Source organism: Orycteropus afer, unplaced genomic scaffold, assembly GCF_000298275.1.
Source record: "Orycteropus afer afer isolate SDZICR_OR568_19922 unplaced genomic scaffold, OryAfe1.0 scaffold00610, whole genome shotgun sequence".
Classification (NCBI taxonomy): domain Eukaryota; kingdom Metazoa; phylum Chordata; class Mammalia; order Tubulidentata; family Orycteropodidae; genus Orycteropus; species Orycteropus afer.
This window is the reverse complement of record NW_006922197.1, coordinates 526348-549074: the sequence shown is the minus strand read 5'-3', so window position 1 is coordinate 549074 and position 22727 is coordinate 526348. Positions and strand designations below refer to the sequence as shown.

Sequence of the window (22727 nt, the reverse complement as noted above, 5' to 3'; positions counted from 1 at the left end):
TGACAGACACATTTGGTTTACAGTGGACCATAACAGGTGAGCTTAGCATCCTGAGACTTCAGCCACACCTGGGAAAACATGAGGAAGTTGCTAGGAGCTACCATGAGTGTTGGTTGGCCCACTCGGACTTTTGGCTGACCCACTGAAACCAGTGGCCACCCCATCAGGACATTTGGTTGATTCACCATGGTTATTGGCTGACCCACCATGACTGTTGGCTAACCCATCATGGATGGCTGTTAACTAACCCACCATGACTGTTGGCCAACATACCATGGCTCTTGACTAATCCACCATGGCTGTTGGCCAACTCACGAGGATAGCTGTTGGACAACACAACATGATTATTGGCTGCCACACCATTGCTGTTGGCCAACCCATCATGGGTGTTGACTAACCCACCATGGCTATGGCTGACCACCCCATGGTCCAGAGTAAGAATCCCGGTCCAAATCACAACCTTTGGTTTTTATGGGCCCCAAAGTGGTCTTATGTGGTAGATTCAAGCACTCAGAACTCCCAGGAAAAATAGAAACTCGAAGAGGTCAATGATAGCATTGTGATTTCAGGGAGGCTTTCTGTTTTGGAGCATGAAGGAACGCCAATCTGGTCCTTTTTCATTGTTCCTGAGAAAGTGGAAAATAGCCCTGTTGTCAGCTAGGCCATAGTGGTTTAAACTGAACACAGATAAGGTTTGCATAATAAAAGCAATTTTCAGACAAGGGCACTACCTGACCATCACTTTTTCAACCAGATAGAGGTAAGGCCCTTCTGTAACCACAGAGATGTGTCAGCATCCTCTTCTGACCAACACAAGGGACTGTTCTTCTTTGTCATTGTCTCTTGCTCTCAGTTACTACTAAGTCAACTCCAACTCCTGGCAATGTACAACAGAACAAAGTGTTGCCCAGTCCTGCATCATCCTCACAATGGTCAGCATCTTTGAGTCCATCATTGCTGCTAGTGCCCCACTGATCTCCCCAAAGGTCTCTCTCAACCTTGCTGGCCCTTCACTTCACCAAACACGATGTCCTCCTCAAACAATTGATGCCACCTAATGACGTGTCCAAAGTAAGCAAGTCAGATTATCTTCTGCTGTGATCCACAGAGTTTTCACTGGCAAATCTTCAGGGGGTAGACCACCAGACATTTCTTCCTAATCTGGAAGCTCCCCTGAAATCTATCCAACACAAGTGACTCTGCTAATATTGGAAATACCAGTGGCTTAACTTCCAATCTCACAGCAACATGGGAGCCATCACAGCAGGTCAAACTCACATACAGATAGTGGTTATCATTGGCAAAGTGGAAAGACCCACTGAGAGGAAATGATCATTATAGCCAGCATGAGACAAAGGCCATATAATACAAAACTCGAAAAGTCCACTCAGTCGTGGCTAAACACATTTTACCAATCCTCTCCTATCTCAAAGTGTACAGGGCAGGGAAGAGCTTACCGAGAGGAGGAGGTCCTGGGACAGAGGCTCAAGATGTCTACCTCTGACACCTGATGAACCAGGGTCATCCACGGCCAGTCACTGACAGAGGCCTGAGCTGCAGTGGCTGGTTATGGTGGACAACAAACATAGCACAATGGGTCACTGTTATATGGCCTTTCTAGCCATGATCTTGTAATTCTCACCAAATGATTGGGATTATGCAAATAAGGAGTTTGTGGCCCACTCAAGGGATTGGACAAATTAGTAATAATTCAAATAAGGTACATGGCACTCTGATGAGGGTGGGACCATGCGAATAAGTTTGTATGGAACCCAGCAGTGTGTCTACAGAAAATACAAGTATGTGTCACTTCATGTCCATTGGGGCAATGTCTGACCACATACACATCTGTGATCCCATAAGGCTATAATAGAGTTCAGAAATCATATAGATGAATTTTTGAAGGAGCACTGTACTCAAGGGCAATATCCTTTATTTTGTGAACCTATCTGTTATTTTTCTAAAAGGTAACCTCTCAGGATAGTTTCCACTCAAGGTTTAAAGAGTATCTCAAGACAATAATAGTCTCAGGGAGTCCTCCAGCCTCAATTGGTTCACTAAGTCTGGACATTTTAAGAATTTCAGTTCTGTTCCACATTTTTCTCCCATTCTATCTGGATCTATCTATTGTGGTCCTGATCAGAATGGTTGGTCATGGTAGCTGGGCACCATCTAGTTCTTCTGGTCTCAGGTTCCTTTTAAGGTCTGTGGCCTAGAAGGTGCACATGTCACTGCTCAAATCCTACTGGCTATTTGGTCAACCCTAACTGCAAGGAAGTCTGGGAAATGTAGTTTCTAGCTGTTGGCCATGTGCCTTGTTAAAAATCTGGCACTATTACAAAAAAATGGATTTTGTGAGGACAAATCATCAGGGAAGTCCAATTGCTAGAAAAGAATGTCATGGTTGGTAAAGAAGAGTACTGGCAAAGTGAAAGGAGGCCCTCAGTGAGAGGGCTGACCCAGAGGGGAAAACAGTGGACTCAAACATGGCAATGATCATGAAGGTGGCATGGGGCCAGTCAACCAGGCAGCATTTCATTCTGTTACACGTACTGTTGCTGTGAATCACAGCCAACTTGTGTCAACTAACAACAACCCATGATTTAAATAAAGAAAGAAAACAGATATTGGGGGGAAATCAACTCCTTCTTAGGAGCCATGGGGAGTGCATACAGTTAGGTGACCAACTACCAGCTCGAAGGTTGGTGGCATAAAACCTTCCAGAGGCTCCTCGGGGATGGGCCTGGGAATTTACTTCTGAAAGTCACAGCCTTGAAAACCTATGGGGCAGCTCTACTCTGCACACATGGGGTCACTTCGAGTCAGAATCAACTCCATGGAACCAACAGCAATAACACGTTGCCTCTTTGGGAGCTGAGCTTTTTCTTCAGTCTTTTCAATCAGAATAAGCTGTTTAGCATTCAAATATGACCCAATTCCTTCACCTCGTATTGTCTGTCTGGTGTTGTCAGGAATCAGTCCTTGAAGTGTCCTCAGAGCTAGTGTGGCCTGCCCCTCCCACTGCCTCATCAGCCTTGCTCCAGGATCCCTAACATCCCCAATTTACAGAGGAGCAAACAGAGGCTCTGAGAGGTGGGGCCATCTGCTCAAGTGTCAGAGTCAGGATTTTATTTCCTAGAGAAACGTTGGCCATCGTTTACTGAGTATCTGTTATGTGCATAAAGCAAGCAGATGGCACAGTGGTGAAACACTCAGCTGCTAATCAAAAGATGGGCAGATGAACCCACCCAGCTGCCCTATGGGAGAAAGGCCTCGTGATCCGCTCCCATGAAGATCACAGCCTAGCGAACCCTTCGGGAGAGTTCTACTCTGTAACCCGTGGGCACATGGGGTGCCGTGCGCTGGAATCCACTTGATGACAACAGGTTGGTCTGCTTTTCATTTGGTGGTTGTTGTTGTTACTTTGAATGAGTTCTGTCCCACTGTCTCATTCCCCAAATTGTAGTTTTACTCACCCAAATGTGGTGGAGAGTCTTCATGTGTGGTGCAGATAGGTCAGCCTCTGTTGTCCAAACTCCTGCAGCATTTTCTGTAGTATATATGGACCATACTTTCTTCATCCAGTCCTCATTTAGTTTTTATTTATCAATTTTGTTTGGTGAAGATGTACATAAGAAACCATTTGCCATGTCAACATTTTTCACATGTACAATTCAGTGACATGAATTATATTTATCATGAGGTCAAACCAGTAACACTATCTGTTTCCAAATGTTTCCATCACCCTACAGCGCCCCCTACATCTACATCCAATTTCTAGTTTTTCAATATGTCAATATTACAATCCATGCTACTTGGAGCATCTTTGTTCATGCCTACTTGGACACTGGTAAGAATATTTCTCCAGGATGTGGATGCAATAGGGACCTGCTGAGTTGTAGAGACAACCAGTTGTCATTGATTTGATTTGGCGTAGTGCCTAGGGTATTTGACTGCTAACCAGAAGGCTGGTGGGTTTCCATTCCTTGGAAGAAAGGATGGGCAATCTACTTCCACAGTGATACCGCCTTGGAAACCCAAGGAGGGGTTGCTATGAGTTGGATCCGACTCCACAGCAGTGTGTTTAATGGTGACCCCAAGTGTGTCAAAAGAGAACTGTGCTCCATATGGTTTTCCATGGCTGATTTTTTGGAAGTAGATCACCAGGTCTTTCTTTCAAGGCACCTCTGGATGGACTTGAAGTTCCAACCTTTGGATTAGCAGCCAGGGGCATTAACCATTTGCACCAGCCAAGGAAGGCATGGTTTTTGTTTTTGTAAAAAAAATAGTTTTAAAAATTGTGATGAAAATCTACATAAGAAAACATAGCCAACTCAACAATGATGAGTCACCCGCATCCACTGGGAAGATATGTTTCAACCCACCAACCTCTGCGTGTGCATGTCAGTGACATTATACTGTCTTCATGTTGTGTGGCCATTCTCCTTATCTTTTTTCCAAATCGTTTCATCACTATTAATATAAACTCAATCCCCTGCGAGCAAAAACTCTGTTTTCCTTCTCTCCCACCCCAGGAACCATAAATATTCTTTGGTTTCTAAATGTTTGTTTATTTCATATAAGTAAGATCATACAGTATTTGTCCTTTGGTTGACTTAAAGGGAGCTCCAGTGGTGTAGTGCCTAAGGCACTTGACTGCTAACCAGAAGGCTAGTGGTTCAAACCCACCAGCCACTCCTCAGAAGGAAGGTTGGGCAAGCTACTTTTGTAGTGATACTGCCTCGGAAACCCAAGGAGGGGTCGCTATGAGTCAGATCTGACTCAATGGCAATGGGTTTTAGGTTTGCCAAAAGTGAAGAGGACTTGAAGCACTTATTGATGAAGATCAAAGAATACAGATTTTGGTATGGATTACACTTCTACCTCAAGAAAAGAAAAATCCTCAACTGAATAATAAGCAACGTTGTGATAAGTGGAGAAAATAGTGATGTGGTGAAGGATTTCATTTTTCTTGGATCCACAGTCAACAACCATGGAAGGATCAGTCAAGAAATTAAATGATGAACATACTTCTCAGAATAACCAGCCATACAAAACCAAAAGGGCAGCTTTGCCCCAAAACAAAGCTCAGAAGTCAGGAAGGGGCAAGAAAGAAGGGTGAGCCCAGGGAGGAAGTGAGAAGGGTGCTGTTATATTGAGGGGATTGCAAGTAATATTACGAAAGATAATGTATATAAATTGTTTAATGGAAAACTAATTTGCTCTGTAAACTTTCACCCAAACTACAACAAACAAACAAACAAATAAATAAATGAAATGATGTAATGTATTGGTTAAATCTGCTGCAAAAGACCTTTTTAAGTGTTAAAAAGCAAAGACGTCACTTTGAGGATCAACAGGTGCTTGACCCAAGCCGTTGTATTTTCAGTCATCTCCTCAGTAGGCGAAAGGTGGGCAATGAAAAAGTAAGACCAGAGAATTGACATGTATGAATTATGGTGTTGAATATACCATGGACTGCCAGAGAAACAAACAAATCTCTCTTGGAAGGGGTACAGCTAGAAAGTTCCTTCAAGGGAGGATGGTGAGCCTTTGTCTCACTTACTTTGGGCACATTATCAGGAGGGACCACTTTCTCGAGAAGGACATCATGCATGGTGAAGCAGAAGGTCAGCAAAAAAGAGGAAGACCGTTAATGAGATGAGTCAACACAGGGGCTGCAACAATGAGCATAACCATACCAATGAGCGTGAGGACAGTGTAGGACTGGGCAGCTTTCAGTAGGCTGTGAATCCAGCTGACTGGAAGAGAACTAACAAGAGCAACAACGTTTTCAAGGTTCATCCATAGTGTGGCTGCATCAGCACTTCACTTCCCTTTATAGCTAAGCAGTATGGGGAGGCTCCCCCCCCCCCATTTTAACATACTCTAATTGTAAAAATATAGGTAACACAACATTTGCCAGTTCAAGATTTTTCACTTGTGTTATTCAATGAAAACAAACACCAGTTTTGTTGTGCATCAGTGGTAGTTATGTTTGTGTGTCAACTTGGCTGGGCCTGGCTGAGTGGTTGGGCAGCTGGTGGTAGTTATTCCCCATGAGGAGACTGGCAGTCAGCTCCATGGTGGGATCTACCACAAGCAGCTGAGTAGCTGCCTTTGGGATGTGGTCCGCTTCCTGTATAGAAGCAGAAGCTTTGGGAATGGTCTCTAGCCTATGGCACGCTTGGACCCCGCATGTAGCCATGTCAATGCTCAGCAGCCTGCTATGCTCTGCTGACCTTGGGACTTACAATGGACTTAAGATAAGGGCCTGTGGTGTGGTTTGGTAACATCGGGACTGTGCCTTTTTACTTGTCAACCTTGGGGCTTCTCAGCCTCAGCAGCCAGCAGCTGTCTGAGTGAAGAAACACCTCTAGCTCCAGTGGGCCGGGAGCAGGAGGCAGAGCTGGACCCTAAGGTTGAGGGGCTTTCATCCAGCCCCTAGAGCCTGGCACTTTGAACTTGGACTTAAAGCCTCCAAATTGTAAGAATAACCTCCCGTTTGTTAAGGCCATCCCATTGGTAGTATATTCTTGTCAGAGCGGCTCTAGGGAAGCAGAACAGCAGCCATCACCCGCATCCACTGGGAAGGTGCATTTCAATGTCAAAGTGATCCCACCAGGTAGCCCACCAGGTGGCTGGACCAGTTTGCATTCCCACCGGCAGAGGAGGAGAGGAGTCATTCATTCAGTGGGCCAGCACCAAGCGCACTTGCCACGAAACCACAGCTCTGCACTGTGAAGACTCCTCTCCTCCGTGCCAGAGAAGAAGGGGGTGAACAGAACGGAAGGGCCATCTCCTCGCTGGGGTTGGATGACGAGCCCCGACTCTGAGGCCTTCAGGGAGAACGTACAGTCTCAAGGTCCCTAGCCAGAGACTGATATCTCATGAACCTACCCTCAGCCAAGCCTCTGAGCTGTGGACTCGCTGAGAGGTGAGTCTTCATCTTTGTAGCCAGAGTCTCATTTGGTCATTCAGGGAAGAAGGGTGTGGGACCACTCTCAGTCTAGGATCTGACTGGGGGGTGAGATGTGGATGTCCCCACTTTGTTTTGAGAGGTGGTGAAGTTCCCTGGACCTCCATTTCCTCTCTCATCCATCAATTAGAAGTAACCACACGGAGCAGAATGGTGGTTGAGGTGTGGAGGTGGGGAGAGGACTGCTTGGTCATGTGGGCAAAGTGACCCTCTCTGAGCTTCATGTTTCCTGATCTGGAAATGACCTCCAAGAATTTTATATCCCAGAGCTCTGAAACAGTCCTTTCTCCTTCCTTCCCTCCTTCCTTCCTCCTTCTCTCCTTCCTTCCATCTCTTCTTCTCTCCTTTCTTTCTCCCCTCTTCTCTCTTTCCCTCCTTCCCTCACTTCTTTCAGAAACAGATTGCCTCGGCTTTCTTCTGAGCCATCTCTCAGTGGATTCAAACCTCCAACCTTCTGGTCAGTAGTCGAGCACATTAGCCATTCACACCACCCCTCCAGGAACTGCTATGCTAAATAGAATTGATTAAGTGTAATTTCCCACCACCATGTGATGGGACATTATGCAGCCATTAAAATAATGATTAGGAACATTTTTGTTAATATGGAAAAAATATTTCATGGATCAAAAAGACATTAAGATACAAAATGTGGTTATAAAACTATCAAATTTTGTCTTTAAAATGGTTCTATACTTACATCAATTAGAAGAAATGTGTCAAGGTATTCACAGAAATTATCTGTGGGTGACGGAACTACAGGTAAGTGTTCACAACCGTAATTTTGTTTCCTACTTCCAAAGTGATACATAAAATTACAGCAAGAGACAAATCATATGGACCTTTTCACATGAATAAGACAAATCTGAGGGATAGAAGCCAAACTGTAAGTTTTGCCCAGCACCTGGTCGTGGGGCTCACTTGCTGGGAAGCCATCTCTCTATTTTGTGTATGCTGCAAATGGTTGATGTGCTTGGCTGCTAACCAAAAGGTTGACGGTTTGGGTCAACACACCTTAGAAGAAAGGCCTGGCTGTTTCCAAGAGGTCAGCCATTGACAACCTTATGGAAGAAATTCTACTCTGACATACAAGGGGTCGCCATGAGTCAGAGCTGACTTGATGGCAACTGGTTTGATTTTGGGTTATTTCATATATTTTATAGCAAGCGTTTTTGCTTGTTTGTGGAGGTCAATCAACTCTTTTCTAATTATCTGATTTTTTTTCTAGAAACATACCTGGCCATTTATAAAATGCAAAAGGTTCTAAGGGTGTATGATGACAAGTGTCTCTAGTCTCTCTGACCTTCATGGGCTCTTTGCAAAGGCAACCACTGTCAGCAGCTTCTCACGTGTCTTTCCAGGGACACTCAATGAAACACAAGTATATCCTCCCCCGCCATTTTCAGAAGTGACAGCATGTTCTACACAGTGGCTTCACCTTGTTTCTCTTGTATTAACACCATTGGGGATCTGTACAGTTTTCCATGATAAGGATATACCATTTTCCCAGTCCCCAACCAGTGAGCAGGAGGTTCCTTCCAACCTTCTACTCTTGGAGGTAACGCTTTGCCCTGACTAATGCTGTACACAGACCATGAGTCCATGTGTAAAGCTGTCAATAGGGTAAATTCCAAGAAGTAGACTTGCAGAACAAAGAGATTAAATGCATTTAAATGTGGGCAGATGTTGTTGCCATGCCATCCGAAGAGTTTGCTCCAATTTACACTCCTGTCAATCATGTATGCAAGTGCCTCTGGGAAAATCTTTGTAACTGTTCTTAAAGTCTAGGTTGCCATGGGAGATGAGAGCTCTCTGTCATGAGAGATATGCAAGAGCTTAATAGCAAGTTGGTGGGGATGCTGTCCTAGCCATGGATCTAGAAGATTCCTTTGAAGCTGTTAGATTTTGTAATTTGATGACTCTATCAATATTCAACAGCCTTGGAAACCCAGTGGAGATTGCTATGAGTCAGAACTGACTTGATGGCTGTGGTAGTTAAGTCTGTGTGTCAACTTGGCTGGGCCTGGTTGAGTGGCTGGGCAGCTAGATGTAGTATTCCCCATGATGAGACTGGTAATCAACTCCACGAGGGAATCTACTGTGAGCAGCTGAGTAGCTGCCTTAGGGCTGTGGTCTGCTTCCTGTGTAGAAGGAGAAGCTTAGGAATGGTCTCTAGCTTATGGCACGCTTGAAACCTGCGGGTAGCTGTGTCATTGTTCAGCAGCCTGCCATGCTCTGCTGACCTTGGGACTTTCAATGGACTTGAACTAACGGCCTGCCATGTGGCTTGGTAATGTCGGCACTGTGCCTTTTTACTTGTCAACCTTGGGCTTGTCAGCCTCAGCAGCCAGCAGCTGTCTGAGTGAAGAAATACCTGTAGCTTCAGTGGGCCGGCAGCAGGAGGCAGAGCTGAAGCCCAGGATTGAGGGGCTTTCCCCCAGCCCCTAGAGCCTGGCACTTTGAACTCAGACTTAAAGCCTCCAGACTGTAAGAGAATAAAACTCCTGTTTGTTAAGGCCATCCCATTTGTGGTATATTCCCTTCAGAGCAGTATTAGGGAACCAGAACAATGGAGGTGAGGGTTTTTGTTGTTGTTGTTGTTGTTTTAAATGAATATCCATGTGAGGAAATGGTTAAATGCTCAACTGCTAAACAAAGGTTGGTGGTTGGAATTCACACACAAGTGCCTCAGAAGGAAGTTCTGGTGATTGGCTTTCAAAAGGTCCCAGCCATTCAAAACCCTTGGGAGCACCCTCCTACTCTGAAGCGTGTGTGCGTTGGGGAGGGGGCGTGAGTTGAAGTCCACTCCTTCGCAGCTGGTTTAGGATATGAATACAGTTTCCCTGAGAAAAACTTTAAGATTGTAATAACATCCCACTTACCTATAACTCATATTGGTCTCTTTTAAGTCAGCACCCAGTGGTTTGTTCTTCCAAACTGGGATTTCCACTGGGTGTTGGTATTAAGGAAGTAGACTGTCCCATCTTCCTTCCTCAGAGCAGGTGGCGGTTTTCAACCACCGCCCTTCTGGTTAACAGTCAAAAGCCTTAAACGCTATTCCATCAGAGCGCCTTAAACCAACTGGAAGAGATCCATATTTGTGCCCATTCACAGAAAGATGATCCAACAGTGTCACTAATATCACATATAAGTAAAATTTTGCTGAAAATAATTTAAAAATGGTTACAGCAGTACATAGACAGGGGATTGCCAGAGATTCAAGCCAGATATCGAAGAGGTTGTGGGATGAGGCATATCACTACTGACATCAGATGGATCTTGGATAAAAGAGAAGAGCAGAAAGGTGTTTACCTGATTTTTATTGACTATGTCAAGGCATTCGACTGTGTGGATCATATAGCAAATTATGGATAACATTGGGAAGAATGGTAATTCCAGAGCACTTAATTGTGCTCACAATGAACCTGTATATAGACCAGGAGGCAGTTATTCAAACAGAAAAAGGGGATACTGCATGATTTAAAATCAGGAAAGTTGGGCATCAAGGTTGTTGTCTTTCAGCACACTTATTCAATGTGTGTGTTGAGCAAATAGTCCCAGAACCTGGACTATATGAAGAAAAATGTGCCATCAGGATTAGAGAAAGACTCATTAACAACATGCAATGTGCAGATGATGCTTGCTTAAAGTGAAGATGATTGAAGCACTTACTGATGAAGATCAAATACTACAGCCTTCAGTAGGAATGACACCTCAACAAAGAAAACAAAATTGCTCACCAAAGGACCACTAAGCAGCATCGTGATGATTGGAGGAAAGGTTGAGGTTGTCACGGATTTCCTTTTACTTGATTCCGCAGTTCACACCCATGAAAGCAGCAGTCCAGAAATCAAATGATGTATTGCACTGGGTCAACCTGCTGCAAAAGTCCTCCTTAAAATGTTCAAGAGCAAAGATGTCACTTTGAAGACTAATGCAAGCCATGGTCTTTTCAATCGCCTCACGTGCACGTGAAAGCTGGACAATGAATAAGGAAGAGCAACGAAGAATTATGCATTTGAATTATGGTGCCGGCCGAGAATAGTAAATATCCCATAGACTGCTGGAAGAATGAACAAATCTGTCTTGGAAAAAACACAGCCCGAATGCTGCTTAAAGGCGAGAATGGAGAGACTTCATCTCTCATACTTTGAAGATCTTGTCAGGAGGGACCAGTCCCTGGACAAGGACATCATGCGGTGAAGTAGTGGGTCAGCAAAGAAGAGGAAGACCCTCAACAAGACAGACTGACACCGTGGCTGAAACAATGGGCTCAGACATGCCAAGGGCAGTGAGATAGCGCAGGACCGGGCAGTTCTACGCTGTTGCACGTGAAGTTGCTATGAGACACAACCAGCTCTAAGGCACCTAACAACATAAGCAAACCGTGCTACCTACACGCTGGTTCCCCTTTTCCTCACCTCACCCACCCCTGGTAACCACTAATAAACTACTCTCTATAACATTGCCCACTCTAAGTATTTTGTATTGGTGAAATCATATAATAGCTGACTAGTTTCCCTGAGCCTACCATTTTCAAGGCTCACGTGTGTTGTAACATGTATAAGGGCTTCATTTTTCTTTATGGCAGAGTAGTATTTCTTGGCATGTATGTGGCACATTTTGTTGATCCATCCATCTGTTGATGGACACCTAGGTTTTTCCCACCTTCTGGCTTTCATAAACAGTGCTGTGTGTGTTTGTGTCTCTACTTTTAAGTCTCTTAGGTATGTTCCTATGACTGGAGCGGCTGAGTGTTTTTGTTTTGTTTTGTTTTAATTTCACTAGTTTCTTTATAAGGATGGAGGTTCAGAGAAGTATAGGTCACTGCCCAATACCACACACCCAGAAAATGGCAGAGCTTAGATTTCAACCCATCTCTGTCTGACCTTTGCCCAAGACCCTGTGGTTGAAAGGGAGTGGAGGACACAGCCTGACATGGTGGCCCATCTGTTCTTAATGGGTAAGGGTAGACGCAAGTTCTCCATGACAGACTCCGCCCACCAGGACTGATGGAGGTAAGAAGAGGTGGTGTTCTCTGTAGGTTGGGGGTTAATAAGACAAGGATATGGGGACAAACTAGTTTATTAATTAATAAACTATTTGCTGCATATCTATCTACTGTGTGAAGGGTGTCATTGTACGGTGAAAATGGCTAGTGGCTGCGCACAGGTTTATAATACCACCTGATGGGGAATGAACTGTTCAGGGTATTTGATGTGAAGGTGTTTTTTCATGAGGTTCACAGTCTATAGGAGAACATAGACTTTCTTATGCAAGAACTAAATTCAAACCTAGTTCCAGATAGTGTAGGTGCTGGAGATGGGGTCTGGCTATGGGACCTAGTGAGAAGGAAACGATCACACAGCATCCAGAGGAAGAACATCTCAAGGGAAGGAGATGGCAAGTGTAAAGTCCCGGAGACATCATGGGTGGAGCTCAGTGGAACAGAGTTCAGAGAGATGGGTAAGAAACTCAGGGGCCTTGGTAAGACCTTGGTTTCCCTCCGTCTTTACTGGGGAACTCAAGGAAGGCCCTGTGTGCGCCATGACCTGATTTGCCTTTTGTAAAAATTTATGTTACTTATTTTTTTTTCATGAAAATATATAGACAGCAAAAGACACACCATTTCAACATTTTCACATGTACAATTATGTGACAGTGATTACATTCTTCAAGTTGGGCAATCATTCTTGCTATCCTCTCCCAAATTATTCCACTATCGTTAACATAAACTCTCTGCTCCCTGAGGTTCTCATCTAGCCTTTCGAGTTGCCTTTTTCCATTTGATTTCACATGGATAGTTCTTTAAAAAAGCACAATGCTCAACACAGGCATGCGTAATTAATTAAGCTGAATTAGGGTTTGGGTCAAGGGAGACTTCAGGAGAGAGTTTTGGTTCAAGGTTTAAAGATACTCTCACGTCAGTGGTTTCATTGGCTCCAGAAAGTCTGGATTCCATTGAGAATTTAAAATTTTGTTCCACATTTCCCCCTTTTGGTCAGATTTGCCTTTTACTAGAGCCTTCAGGCTGCTCTGCATAACACATAATATGAGGCACAGAGCCAGGCAGCTGCAACTTTCTGTTTCTTTGGTTCTCCTTACCTCAGGTCCCCTCTGCCTTTCTCAGCACCTTCTGCACTCCCACCTCTATTATGCAGTGGGTATGGGCTCCCACGGGTGCCAACAAGAGCTGGGCACGTGAGTTCATCCTGCTGGGCTTCACCCATGTGCCCACACTGCGTCCACTGCTCTCTGTACTCTTCACGGCCATGTTCCTGCTCACTCTAGTAGGCAATGGGCTCATAGTGCTGCTCACCATGTGGGACCAGGCCCTGCAGACACCCATGTACTTCTTCCTGCGCCAGCTGGCCCTTGTGGAGCTCTGCTTCTCCCTGGACATTGTGCCCCAACTGCTGACCACACTGCTGTGGCCTGGACATGGCATGTCACCTGTGGGCTGTGCACTGCAGATGCTGCTTGTGTTGGCCTGCCTCACATCCGAGTGCTTCCTCCTGACCGTCATGGCCTGGGACCGCTACGTGGCCATCTGCAGGCCCCTGCACTACGGCACCATCATGAGCCCACACCTCTGCCACCTGCTGGCTGCCACCTGCTGGCTGGCTGGAGTCCCCGTGTCTCTGGTCTTCACTTTCTGGCTGTTCAGCTTCCCATTCTGTGGGCCCCGTGGCATCCGCCACTTCTTCTGTGACATTGCTCCTCTGCTGAGCCTAGTATGTGCAGACACCAGGGTCTTGGAGGCCAATGTTTTGGTGGCTACAGTACTGGTCATCATGGTTCCATTTTGTCTGATTGCCACATCCTACATTGGGGTGTTGGCCGCTGTCATACAGATGCCATCAGCCATGGGGCGCCACAAAGCCCTGTCCACATGTGTCTCCCACCTCATCGTGGTGGTTCTATTTTATGGTACAATGGGCGTCATTCACTTGCGACCCAAGGCCAGCTATTCCCCAGAAAGCAAACAGGTAGTGTCTCTCTCTTACACTCTGGTCACCCCCATGCTCAACCCCCTCATCTACAGCCTGAGGAACAAGGAGGTGAAGGCTGCCCTGGGCCGTGTGTGCTGCACACGACCATGGTCTGGACATGAGTGATCTCTTTGGGACCACTTTTCAGAGTTAGGCATTGTAGATGTCTGTTACTGCTGCCTAGAATCCGTGAACCACTGTTGGCATGCAGCACTCTGATTTCCTTCTGGAGACCCACAGTCCCCCCTCTTTCAATCTGTGTGGTCAAGATGGTACTGATTTCATCTTTATGCACAACACAATGCCCGTGACCAGACCTTCACTCCCTGATCTCAATTAGTCAGTATGGGTGGACCAATGAACCTATTTTGGGTCAGTTAGATTGTATAAGTCAGCTATTGCCACAAGATTCTGTGTAATAAACGATCCGAATACTTGGTCTACCACCACACCATTGATTCTCACAAATATGAAGACAGCTGAGGGTGAGCTCTCTCAGGATGGGCTTGTGGGTGGCTCTTCTGATCTTAGATGACGTTCCTCATGCAAGTGAATACTGTTGGGTGTGAATTGTGTCCCCAAAAAAGGTGTGTTGAGCTCCTTCACCTGTGAATGTGACCTTGTTTGGGGAAATAGAGTCTTTCTTAGGAGATATTATCAGTTAAGTCATATAGAGTAGGGTGGGTCCTAGCCTTAGTCCCCTCTGAGTGGGTCTTATGAAGGGGAAGAATGGACACAAGAACAGTCATGCACAGGGGAACAGAGACATCATGTGAAGTTACATCCACAAGCCACGGAGCTCCAAGGATTGCTGGCAAACACTAGAAAGTAGGAGGGAGGCATGAGACAGTTCCTTCTTCAATCTCTCAGAGTGGGTTGACACAAGCAATACCCTGATTTGGAATCCTAGCTGCAGAGCAGAAAATAATTCTTATTCTTGAAAGCCACTCATCGTGGGGTATTTTGTTATGGCGGCCCCAGGAGACTAAGGCAGGTATTGACTGTTGGAGACTGGGATCAGCGAGAGGGGAGTCTGAGCCACATGTGTCTCAGCCTTTTCCTGGGAGCGAGGAGATGACCTGGACGTGCTTTCTCATTGTGACAGCTGAGGGGCGAAAGAGCAAGCCAATTACAAAACAAAGTTTAAGGTTATGGGCATCTCACACCAAGTAACATCGCATTGGCCAATGCAAGTGCAAATCTAAAGTTGAGGGACAGGGAAATACACTCTTTATGGGAGAAATGATGGAGCTATGGAAAAGGATGTGCATGTAGGGAAAAGTAAAGAATTTGGACAAGTAATAAAATCTACTGCAGAGAGACAGAACTCAGGATTTTTGTTCAGCCTTCTGTTTGTCCATGGACTTGCAGCTGTGGAGATGTAATCCTATAGATACCAGCAGCTACTTGGCCTATTAAGGAGAGTTCTTGCTGGATAATTGAGTCAGTGCAAAGAAAACCAAAAGAAAGAGAGGGAGAGAGATGAAATTATACCGACTGTTGAGTTTTTAGATCCAGCCATGCCTCCAGTCCTTTCCACACTTGGGAATTCCTCTTCTGTGAAACAATAAAGTCACTTTTCACTTAGGCCAGTTTGGGTTGGGTTTTGTATCCCTTTCAAAGATCTGAAGATCCCTGGGTGACACATTTGGTTTGCACTTGGCTAATAACATAAACGTAGGTAGTTCAAACTCACTCAGTGGCACCAGAGAAGAAAGGCATGACTAAGGATTACAGCCCAGAAAATCCTGTGGACTCTTCTACAGTGTGACACGTGGCATCGCCATGAGTCAGCATCACGTCAACAGCAGTGACATTGGTTTGTTTTTCAGTGATCTGTTTTCATCTCCAATAACTAGCCCTGTGAGTGAGTCCATTTGATTCATCTCTCAAATTCATTAAGACGTTTTTGAACAGAAGTGACTGCATCAGAAGAGAAGTCTCTTCAGTTTACAGCCTACCATTGGAGTCTGCCTTTTTATAGAAAATAATCTTGGATTTGAGTTGTTACTCTTCTCTTATTTGTATGAACTGTAACTTGATATCCTTTTCCTGAGTCTCTAGTGCTCTCTCCTATGAAGTGGGAAGAGTAGGTATACCCACTGCACAGAGCTACGAACATCAAATGAGGGGATGTGTGGAAGCATCAAAGACAGTGTGGTAGTTATGTTTGTCAACTTGGCTGGGCCTGGTTGAGTGGCTGGGCAGCTGGTGGTAGTATTCCCCATGATGAGACTGGCAATCAACTCCATGGTGGGATCTACCACAAGCAACTGAGTAGCTGCCTTCGGGTATGTGGTCTGCTTCCCGTATATAAGCAGGGGAATGGTCTCTAGCCTATGGCACGCTTGGACCCTGCATGTAGCCGTGTCATTGCTCAACAGCCTGCTATGCTCTGCCGACCTTGGGACTTACAATGGACTTAAGTTAATGGCCTGCCATGTGGTTTGGTAACATTGGCACTATGCCTTTTTACTTGCCAACTTTGGGCTTCTCAGCCTCAGCAGCCAGCAGCTGTCTGAGTGAAGAAATGCCTCTAGCTCCAGTGGGCCGGGAGCAGGAGGCAGAGCTGGACCCCAAGGTTGAGGTCTTTCACCCAGTCCCTACAGCCTGGCACTTTGGACTTGGACTTAAAGCCTCCAAATTGTAAGAATAAACTCCTGTTTGTTAAGACTATCCCATTTGTAGTATATTTCTTGTCAGGGTGGCACTAGGTAACCAGAACAGACAGTGATTAGGACATGTAGATGCATAATTAATGTTTTCCATTAGTTATTCCCATAGGTACCCCCATAGCTAAAGAACAACAACAAAAAATCTTCAAGGGGCAACATTCAATAGTACTTCCAGGAGCTGGATTTGGAGTCGAGTAACCTGGGGTTCAGATTTAAAGCCACAATGCACTGTTAGATGCTGAACAAGTCACTTCATCTCTCTGAGGCTCAATTTCACCCACTTTAAAACAGGAAGTAAGATTAGTGCCTAAGACACTTGACTGCCAACCAGAAGGCTGGCAGTACAAACCCACCAGCCACTCCTTGGAAGGAAGGTTGGGCAATCTACTTCCGTAGTGATATCACCTTGGAAACCCAAGAAAGGTCACTATGAGTTGGGTCTGATTCAACAGAACATAACAACAACAACAACAGGACTAGTGCTTGCTCCTCCTAGAACCCAAGATTTCTGTGGAGATCTGATGGGACAACCACTGTAAAAGTACAACCTTTGCCCAGACAGAAGAGTGGATGAGGATGATGATGGCCAGGAACTTGGTACATTGAATGATTGTGATCATGTCCTAACACTAGTGGTATTTCCAACAACGTGATATTGGACTTCAATTTTAAAGGATGAGTTGTATTTCATTATGAGAAGAGATACTCTACTGGCAGAGGGTCCATCTTAGAAAAAGACCTTAGGTGTGAATGTACATCATGTTTCTTGATGTTTGTATGATCATAGAAAAAGATTCAGAATGATTCACACAGATACCTTAACATCTGATATAGGGACACATGGTGGAGGAAGAGGGTGACTAGAGTGTGTATGGAATAACTCAATTGTTTTCTATCAGTGTGCTTTTGTGTTTTTCACTTGTGGTTAATTAGATATTATGTGTATAATTTATGAATAATTTAATAAAACAATTTTTTAAGTATCAAAAAGTGAAAATATCAATGTTTGTTTTTCAATCCTCCCAAATATAAAAAAAATTTGATACGTTACTTAGAGTTTCATGATATTTGTAGAGCATTATTTATTTTATTTTGATTTGGTAAAAGGTTTAAAGTAGGGAAATGTGAAAATATCAATACATTTGTTTCTATTTTCTTCCCAGGAAAAGTTGACATATTAGGGTTCCATGATCTTTCTAGAACATTGTTTACTATTTCCTTTTAACCTCCCCCAGAAAGGGGGAAAAGTCCTGAAATTTGACTACGTCTTTCACGTCTATATATTGAGTACACACTTTGGTGGCATTTGGCTGCTAACTGGAAGGTCAGCAGTTTGAAGCCACCAGCTGCTCTGTGGATGGAAGATGGGGCGATCTACTTCTGTAAAGATTTACAGCTTCAGAAACCCAATGGGGGTTGCTATGAGTTGGAATTGACTTGATGACAGTTTGGTTTGGTTTATCTGGTTTTAAGAATACAGAGTGGTCCTCTGTTGGGAAGTAATTATGAAAACTGGAAGAACATGTTTTGGGTATCATGCTAAGGATTTTTGGTTTTTCTACAAGGCTGTAGGGAAAGTTTCAAGTTGCCTTCTTAGAATCCAGCACAGTGATCTTTGTATATGGGCTATTTCTTGACTATATGTTGTGTAAATAATCATAATTAACTTTCTGAAAAGTCAGCTCAATGCCATCCCCCCCCCCCCGGAAAGCATTTTCCGAGCCTTCAGCCTATGCTAGGAGGTCAGCTTAGTTCCCAGCCCACTGAGTGCTTCCACAACGAGTTATTAATGTGTGTTTCCATGTTGGTGTGCTCCACTCCTGTATCAATCAAACAAAGAAAGAAACTGTTTCCTGCTCATGTCTATGTTCCCAATTCTAAGCACAGGGCTTGACATTTGAGAGGAAATAAATCAATGGATGTTTATCTGACTTGAGGGGGCTTGGAGACAGACTTTTCTCTGCTCTTCTTCCCCTTAAGTCTCTTCACAGTTAAGAAAGAAAAAAAAAGTTTTCCATTTCACCTCTTCTCCAAATCCACAGAGACCAGGGGACGTCTCTGAGGTCCAGAGATGCAGATTAAGCTTGTCTTCCTTCCTCCTTCCTTCTCACTGCAAGGACAATCAACCCCACAGCTCAGCAACTGTGAGGAGAAGCAAAGGGTGGTGGGTGCCAAGTTCGGATAGTTCCTTCCAAGATGGACTGAACAATTCTGCCATTTGATGACACCTCACCTCTGGGCAGAAGTGGAATCCACCTGAGCATGCAAGGTGCCTCCGGGTGCAGCACCAGCAAAGAGTAATTGGGACCTGTTGTCTTTAGTCCACCAGGTGAGGAGGCCAATGCTGTTTTGGGGTTCAAAGACAGGAACAACAAAAAGAAACTTTCTTGTACAGAAGCCCCAGATACCGTGTACTGACTCTCAACACTTTGGAGATCATTAATTGATTTAACTTTCTAAGAACCTGATGAAGTGGTGGTAGTTGTTGTGCTTGTGTGCCATTGAGTTGGTTCCCAAACATAGCGAGCCCATGTGATGCAGTAGAATCTCCCTACAGGGTAGCAGATCACCAGTTCTCTATCCCCGAGAGCCACTGGGTGGGTTGTAAACGCCAAGCTCTTGGTTAGCATCGAAGGACTTAACCATTGCACCACTGGGGATCCTGCTGAAGAAGCTGTATCTCTGTGTGGCATATCAACACGTGAGGCCGACAGAGTTCAAGCAGCTTCCTGAATAACTGGGCGGGAGAGACATTTGCTCATCTGAGTCTGACTTCCAAGCCCTTGCTTTTCATGATTCTGCTCTACTAGCCCTCAGAGGTCTGGTGTGTAGTAGTACTGTTCAATGAAATGAATTAATTCTAACTGCTCCTTGGGTTTCCGAGGTGGTATCTCTATGGAAGTAGATTGCCCTGTCTTCCTTCCGAGGAGTGGCTGGTGGGTTTGAACCAGGCTTCTGGTTAGCAAATGCCTTTGGCACTATGCCACCAGCACTCCCAACTACTCTTCCAGTACAGAATTGTCAAAGGAAGCTTAACGGGACTAAGAAACTCTTCCAGAGTCATACTTGTGGAAAGCAACCATTGCCAAGCTCTGAGAGACCAGACCCAGGTTTAGTTCTGTGCACATGTGCACTGCTCTTAGCACACTGCTTTCTCTGCACACAGCTCCTACTTTATGAATGTTTATGGAATGGAGAAGAATTAAAATCTTCTACTGCCCAAGAGTCCATTTTCTCATGAGGGCAATTCTGGCTTTCATTCAGGACATCAGAGTTCAAACCCCATTCTGCATAATTCCTGAACTAAACCTTCACAAAATGGTGGCAGTGGTGGCCTCTGCAAGTGAGAATTAAGAGACTGAGTATAGCAATATTTACTTGAATATATGTTATGTAAATATGTTATCCTACAAGAATAATGCATGAAATAAATGGCTGATAACTGATAAGAAAGGAGAGAGAGAGAGAAAGACCTATATCACAAGTAAGGGAGGAAGGAAAGAGGGAAAAAAGGAAGGGAGGAAAGGAGGGAGGGAAGAAGGAAGGAGGGAAGGAAAGAAAAAGGGAAGGTAGGAAAAGAACAAGCCCTACTTCCCTCTTCTTACAGGTAGGAATATTGAGAATCAAGGAGGATAAATGATTCCACAAGTCAGAGCAAGTAGGAGAGGTGACAGCGGCATTTAAATCCAGGTTGGCTCGCTTCAGAGCCTGTCAACAGAGCACCATCACAGAGCCACGTATATGACCTGCAGTCTCCCATTGGTACAAACCATTAACACACCCGCCTCCTAACTGAAAGCTTTGCAGTCAAACCCACCCAGAAGCACCTCAGAAGGAAGGTCTGGTGATCTGATCCCAAAGGGTCACAGCATTGAGAACACTGTGGGGCACAGCTCGGCTCCGACACACTGGGGCTACCATAAGTGGGAATCGACTTGACAGCAACCGGTTTAATTAGGCGCCTGTGCAACCAGAATGTCAACAGATTGTCTTTGTCTCTCCTTAGATGGAAAGGTCCCTGGAGTTGGCCAACATGAGCAGAGTCCGAGAGTTTGTCCTGCTGGGTTTGTCCACCAGGCCAGATGTAAGGGAAGCCCTGTTTGCCATCTTCCTGATGCTCTACCTACTGACCCTCTTGGAGAACACTCTCATCATCTACCTCATCTGCAGCCACAGTGAGCTCCACAAGCCCATGTACTTCTTCCTGGGCAACCTGAGCTGCCTGGAGATGTGCTACGTGTCGGTGACCATGCCCAGCCTGCTCGTGGGGCTGTGGGCTGGACCCTACCATATTCCCTTCACAGCCTGCATGACACAGCTCTTCTTCTTTGTCTCTCTCATCTGTACTGAGTGCACCCTGCTGGCCTCCATGGCCTATGACCGCTATGTGGCCATCTGCCAGCCACTCCACTACCCACTGCTCATGCGGCCCCAGGTCTGCCTGGCTTTGGCCTTGGCCTCTTGGCTTGGTGGTTTTCTGGTCTCAGTGGTTAAGACCACATGCATCGCCAGCCTCTCCTACTGTGGCCCCAATGCCCTCAACCAATTTTTCTGTGATGTCTCCCCTCTGCTCAACCTGTCCTGCACCCATGTGGCCCTGACAGAGCTGGTGGACTTCATCTCTGCCATCATCATCTTCTGTGGGACACTGCTCATATCTTTGGCCTCCTATTCAGCCATTGGGGTGGCTGTGTTCCGCATGCCCTCAGCCACAGTCCGCCGTAAAGCTTTCTCCACTTGCGCCTCCCACCTGGTCGTGGTGGGCATCTTCTACTCAGCTGCCCTCTTCATCTACTGCCGCCCCAGCCGTATCAAGTCCATGGACCTCAACAAGGTGCTGTCAGTCATCTACACGGTGGTCACACCCATATGCAACCCTATCATCTACTGTCTGCGGAACAAAGAGGTCCATGCAGTGCTGAGAAAATCCCTCCACCTGCCTTGATCCCTGTCCTGGAAAGCTAGGTCTCTCAGCCCCTGATGAATAGTCTTTCATACTCCCACAATAACCTTGCAAGGCAAATGAAAAACCAGAGAAAAACATTTGCCACCTAATATACAATGAAGGGGCCCTGATGTCACAAATAGTAAAACTCTTGACAATTATTGGGAAGGTTGGCCATTTCAACCCACTCAGAGGTGCCTGGGAAGACAGGCTTAGTGGTCTGCTTCCAAAAGATCAGTCTTGAAAACTCTACAGAGCAAGTTCTACTCTCCACACATGATGTCACCATGTGTCATAATGGACTTGATGGCAACTAACAGCAAAACTATACACAATGAGCTGAAACAAGTCAGTAACACAATCTGAACAACACAAGAAAATATGAGCAAAGTGGTGTGGAAGCAAACTATGAAACAAGAATTTTAAGTGGCTGATAAATCAAAAAAATGATGACATTTATTAATAAACCAAGAAATGCAGTCACCAATCATTTATGTTCTGAGAAGACTGACAGATATTTACCAAGCATGTCTATATAGCCCCATAAGTACAGATATATGTAGGTACAAGGTTATTCAGTGCATCATTGCTTTGTAATGAAAAAAACCAGAAACAACCCAATTGTCCATTGACAGTGGATGGATCAAATATATCACATTCACACTGAGATAAACATAGAGCTATTAAATAAAAAGAAATAAATGAGTATGTTTTGACATAGAAATACAGCCAAGACAAAAATAAAATAAATTAAAAACACTATGGAACTCCTTTGTTTTATTTTTGTATTAGATTTGATTTTGGTATAATTTCAAACTTATAGAAAAGTTTCAAGAGTAGACTGAATTCCTGTACTGGTTACCTCTGTGCTGCTCTAACAGAAAATATACCATAAATGGGAGGGCTTAAACACACAGGAATTTATTCTCTTAGTTTGGAGGCTTTAGGTCCAAGTTCAAAGTGCCAGGCTCTAGGCACTGGGTGAAAGCCCCTCAACCTTGGACTTTACCTCTGCCTCCTGCCCACTGAAGCTAGAGGCTTTTCTTCACTCAGACAGTTGCTGGCTGCTGAGATGGACAAGCTCAAGGTTCACAAGTAAAAAGGCACAGTCCTGATGTTACCAAACTACACAGCAGGCC

The 22727-nt window shown here is 45.0% G+C and overlaps 2 protein-coding genes across 2 annotated transcripts in view; one reads left to right on the top strand and one right to left on the bottom strand.

The window, feature by feature from the left end:
• Nucleotides 1-22727, bottom strand: part of LOC103210421 — a 606668-nt gene that overhangs the window by 427798 nt on the left and 156143 nt on the right.
• On the top strand, nucleotides 20650-21588 carry LOC103210427 (olfactory receptor 5-like). Its single transcript, XM_007956347.1, has one exon. The coding sequence runs from the start codon at nucleotides 20650-20652 to the stop codon at nucleotides 21586-21588; it is 939 nt and encodes a 312-aa protein (XP_007954538.1).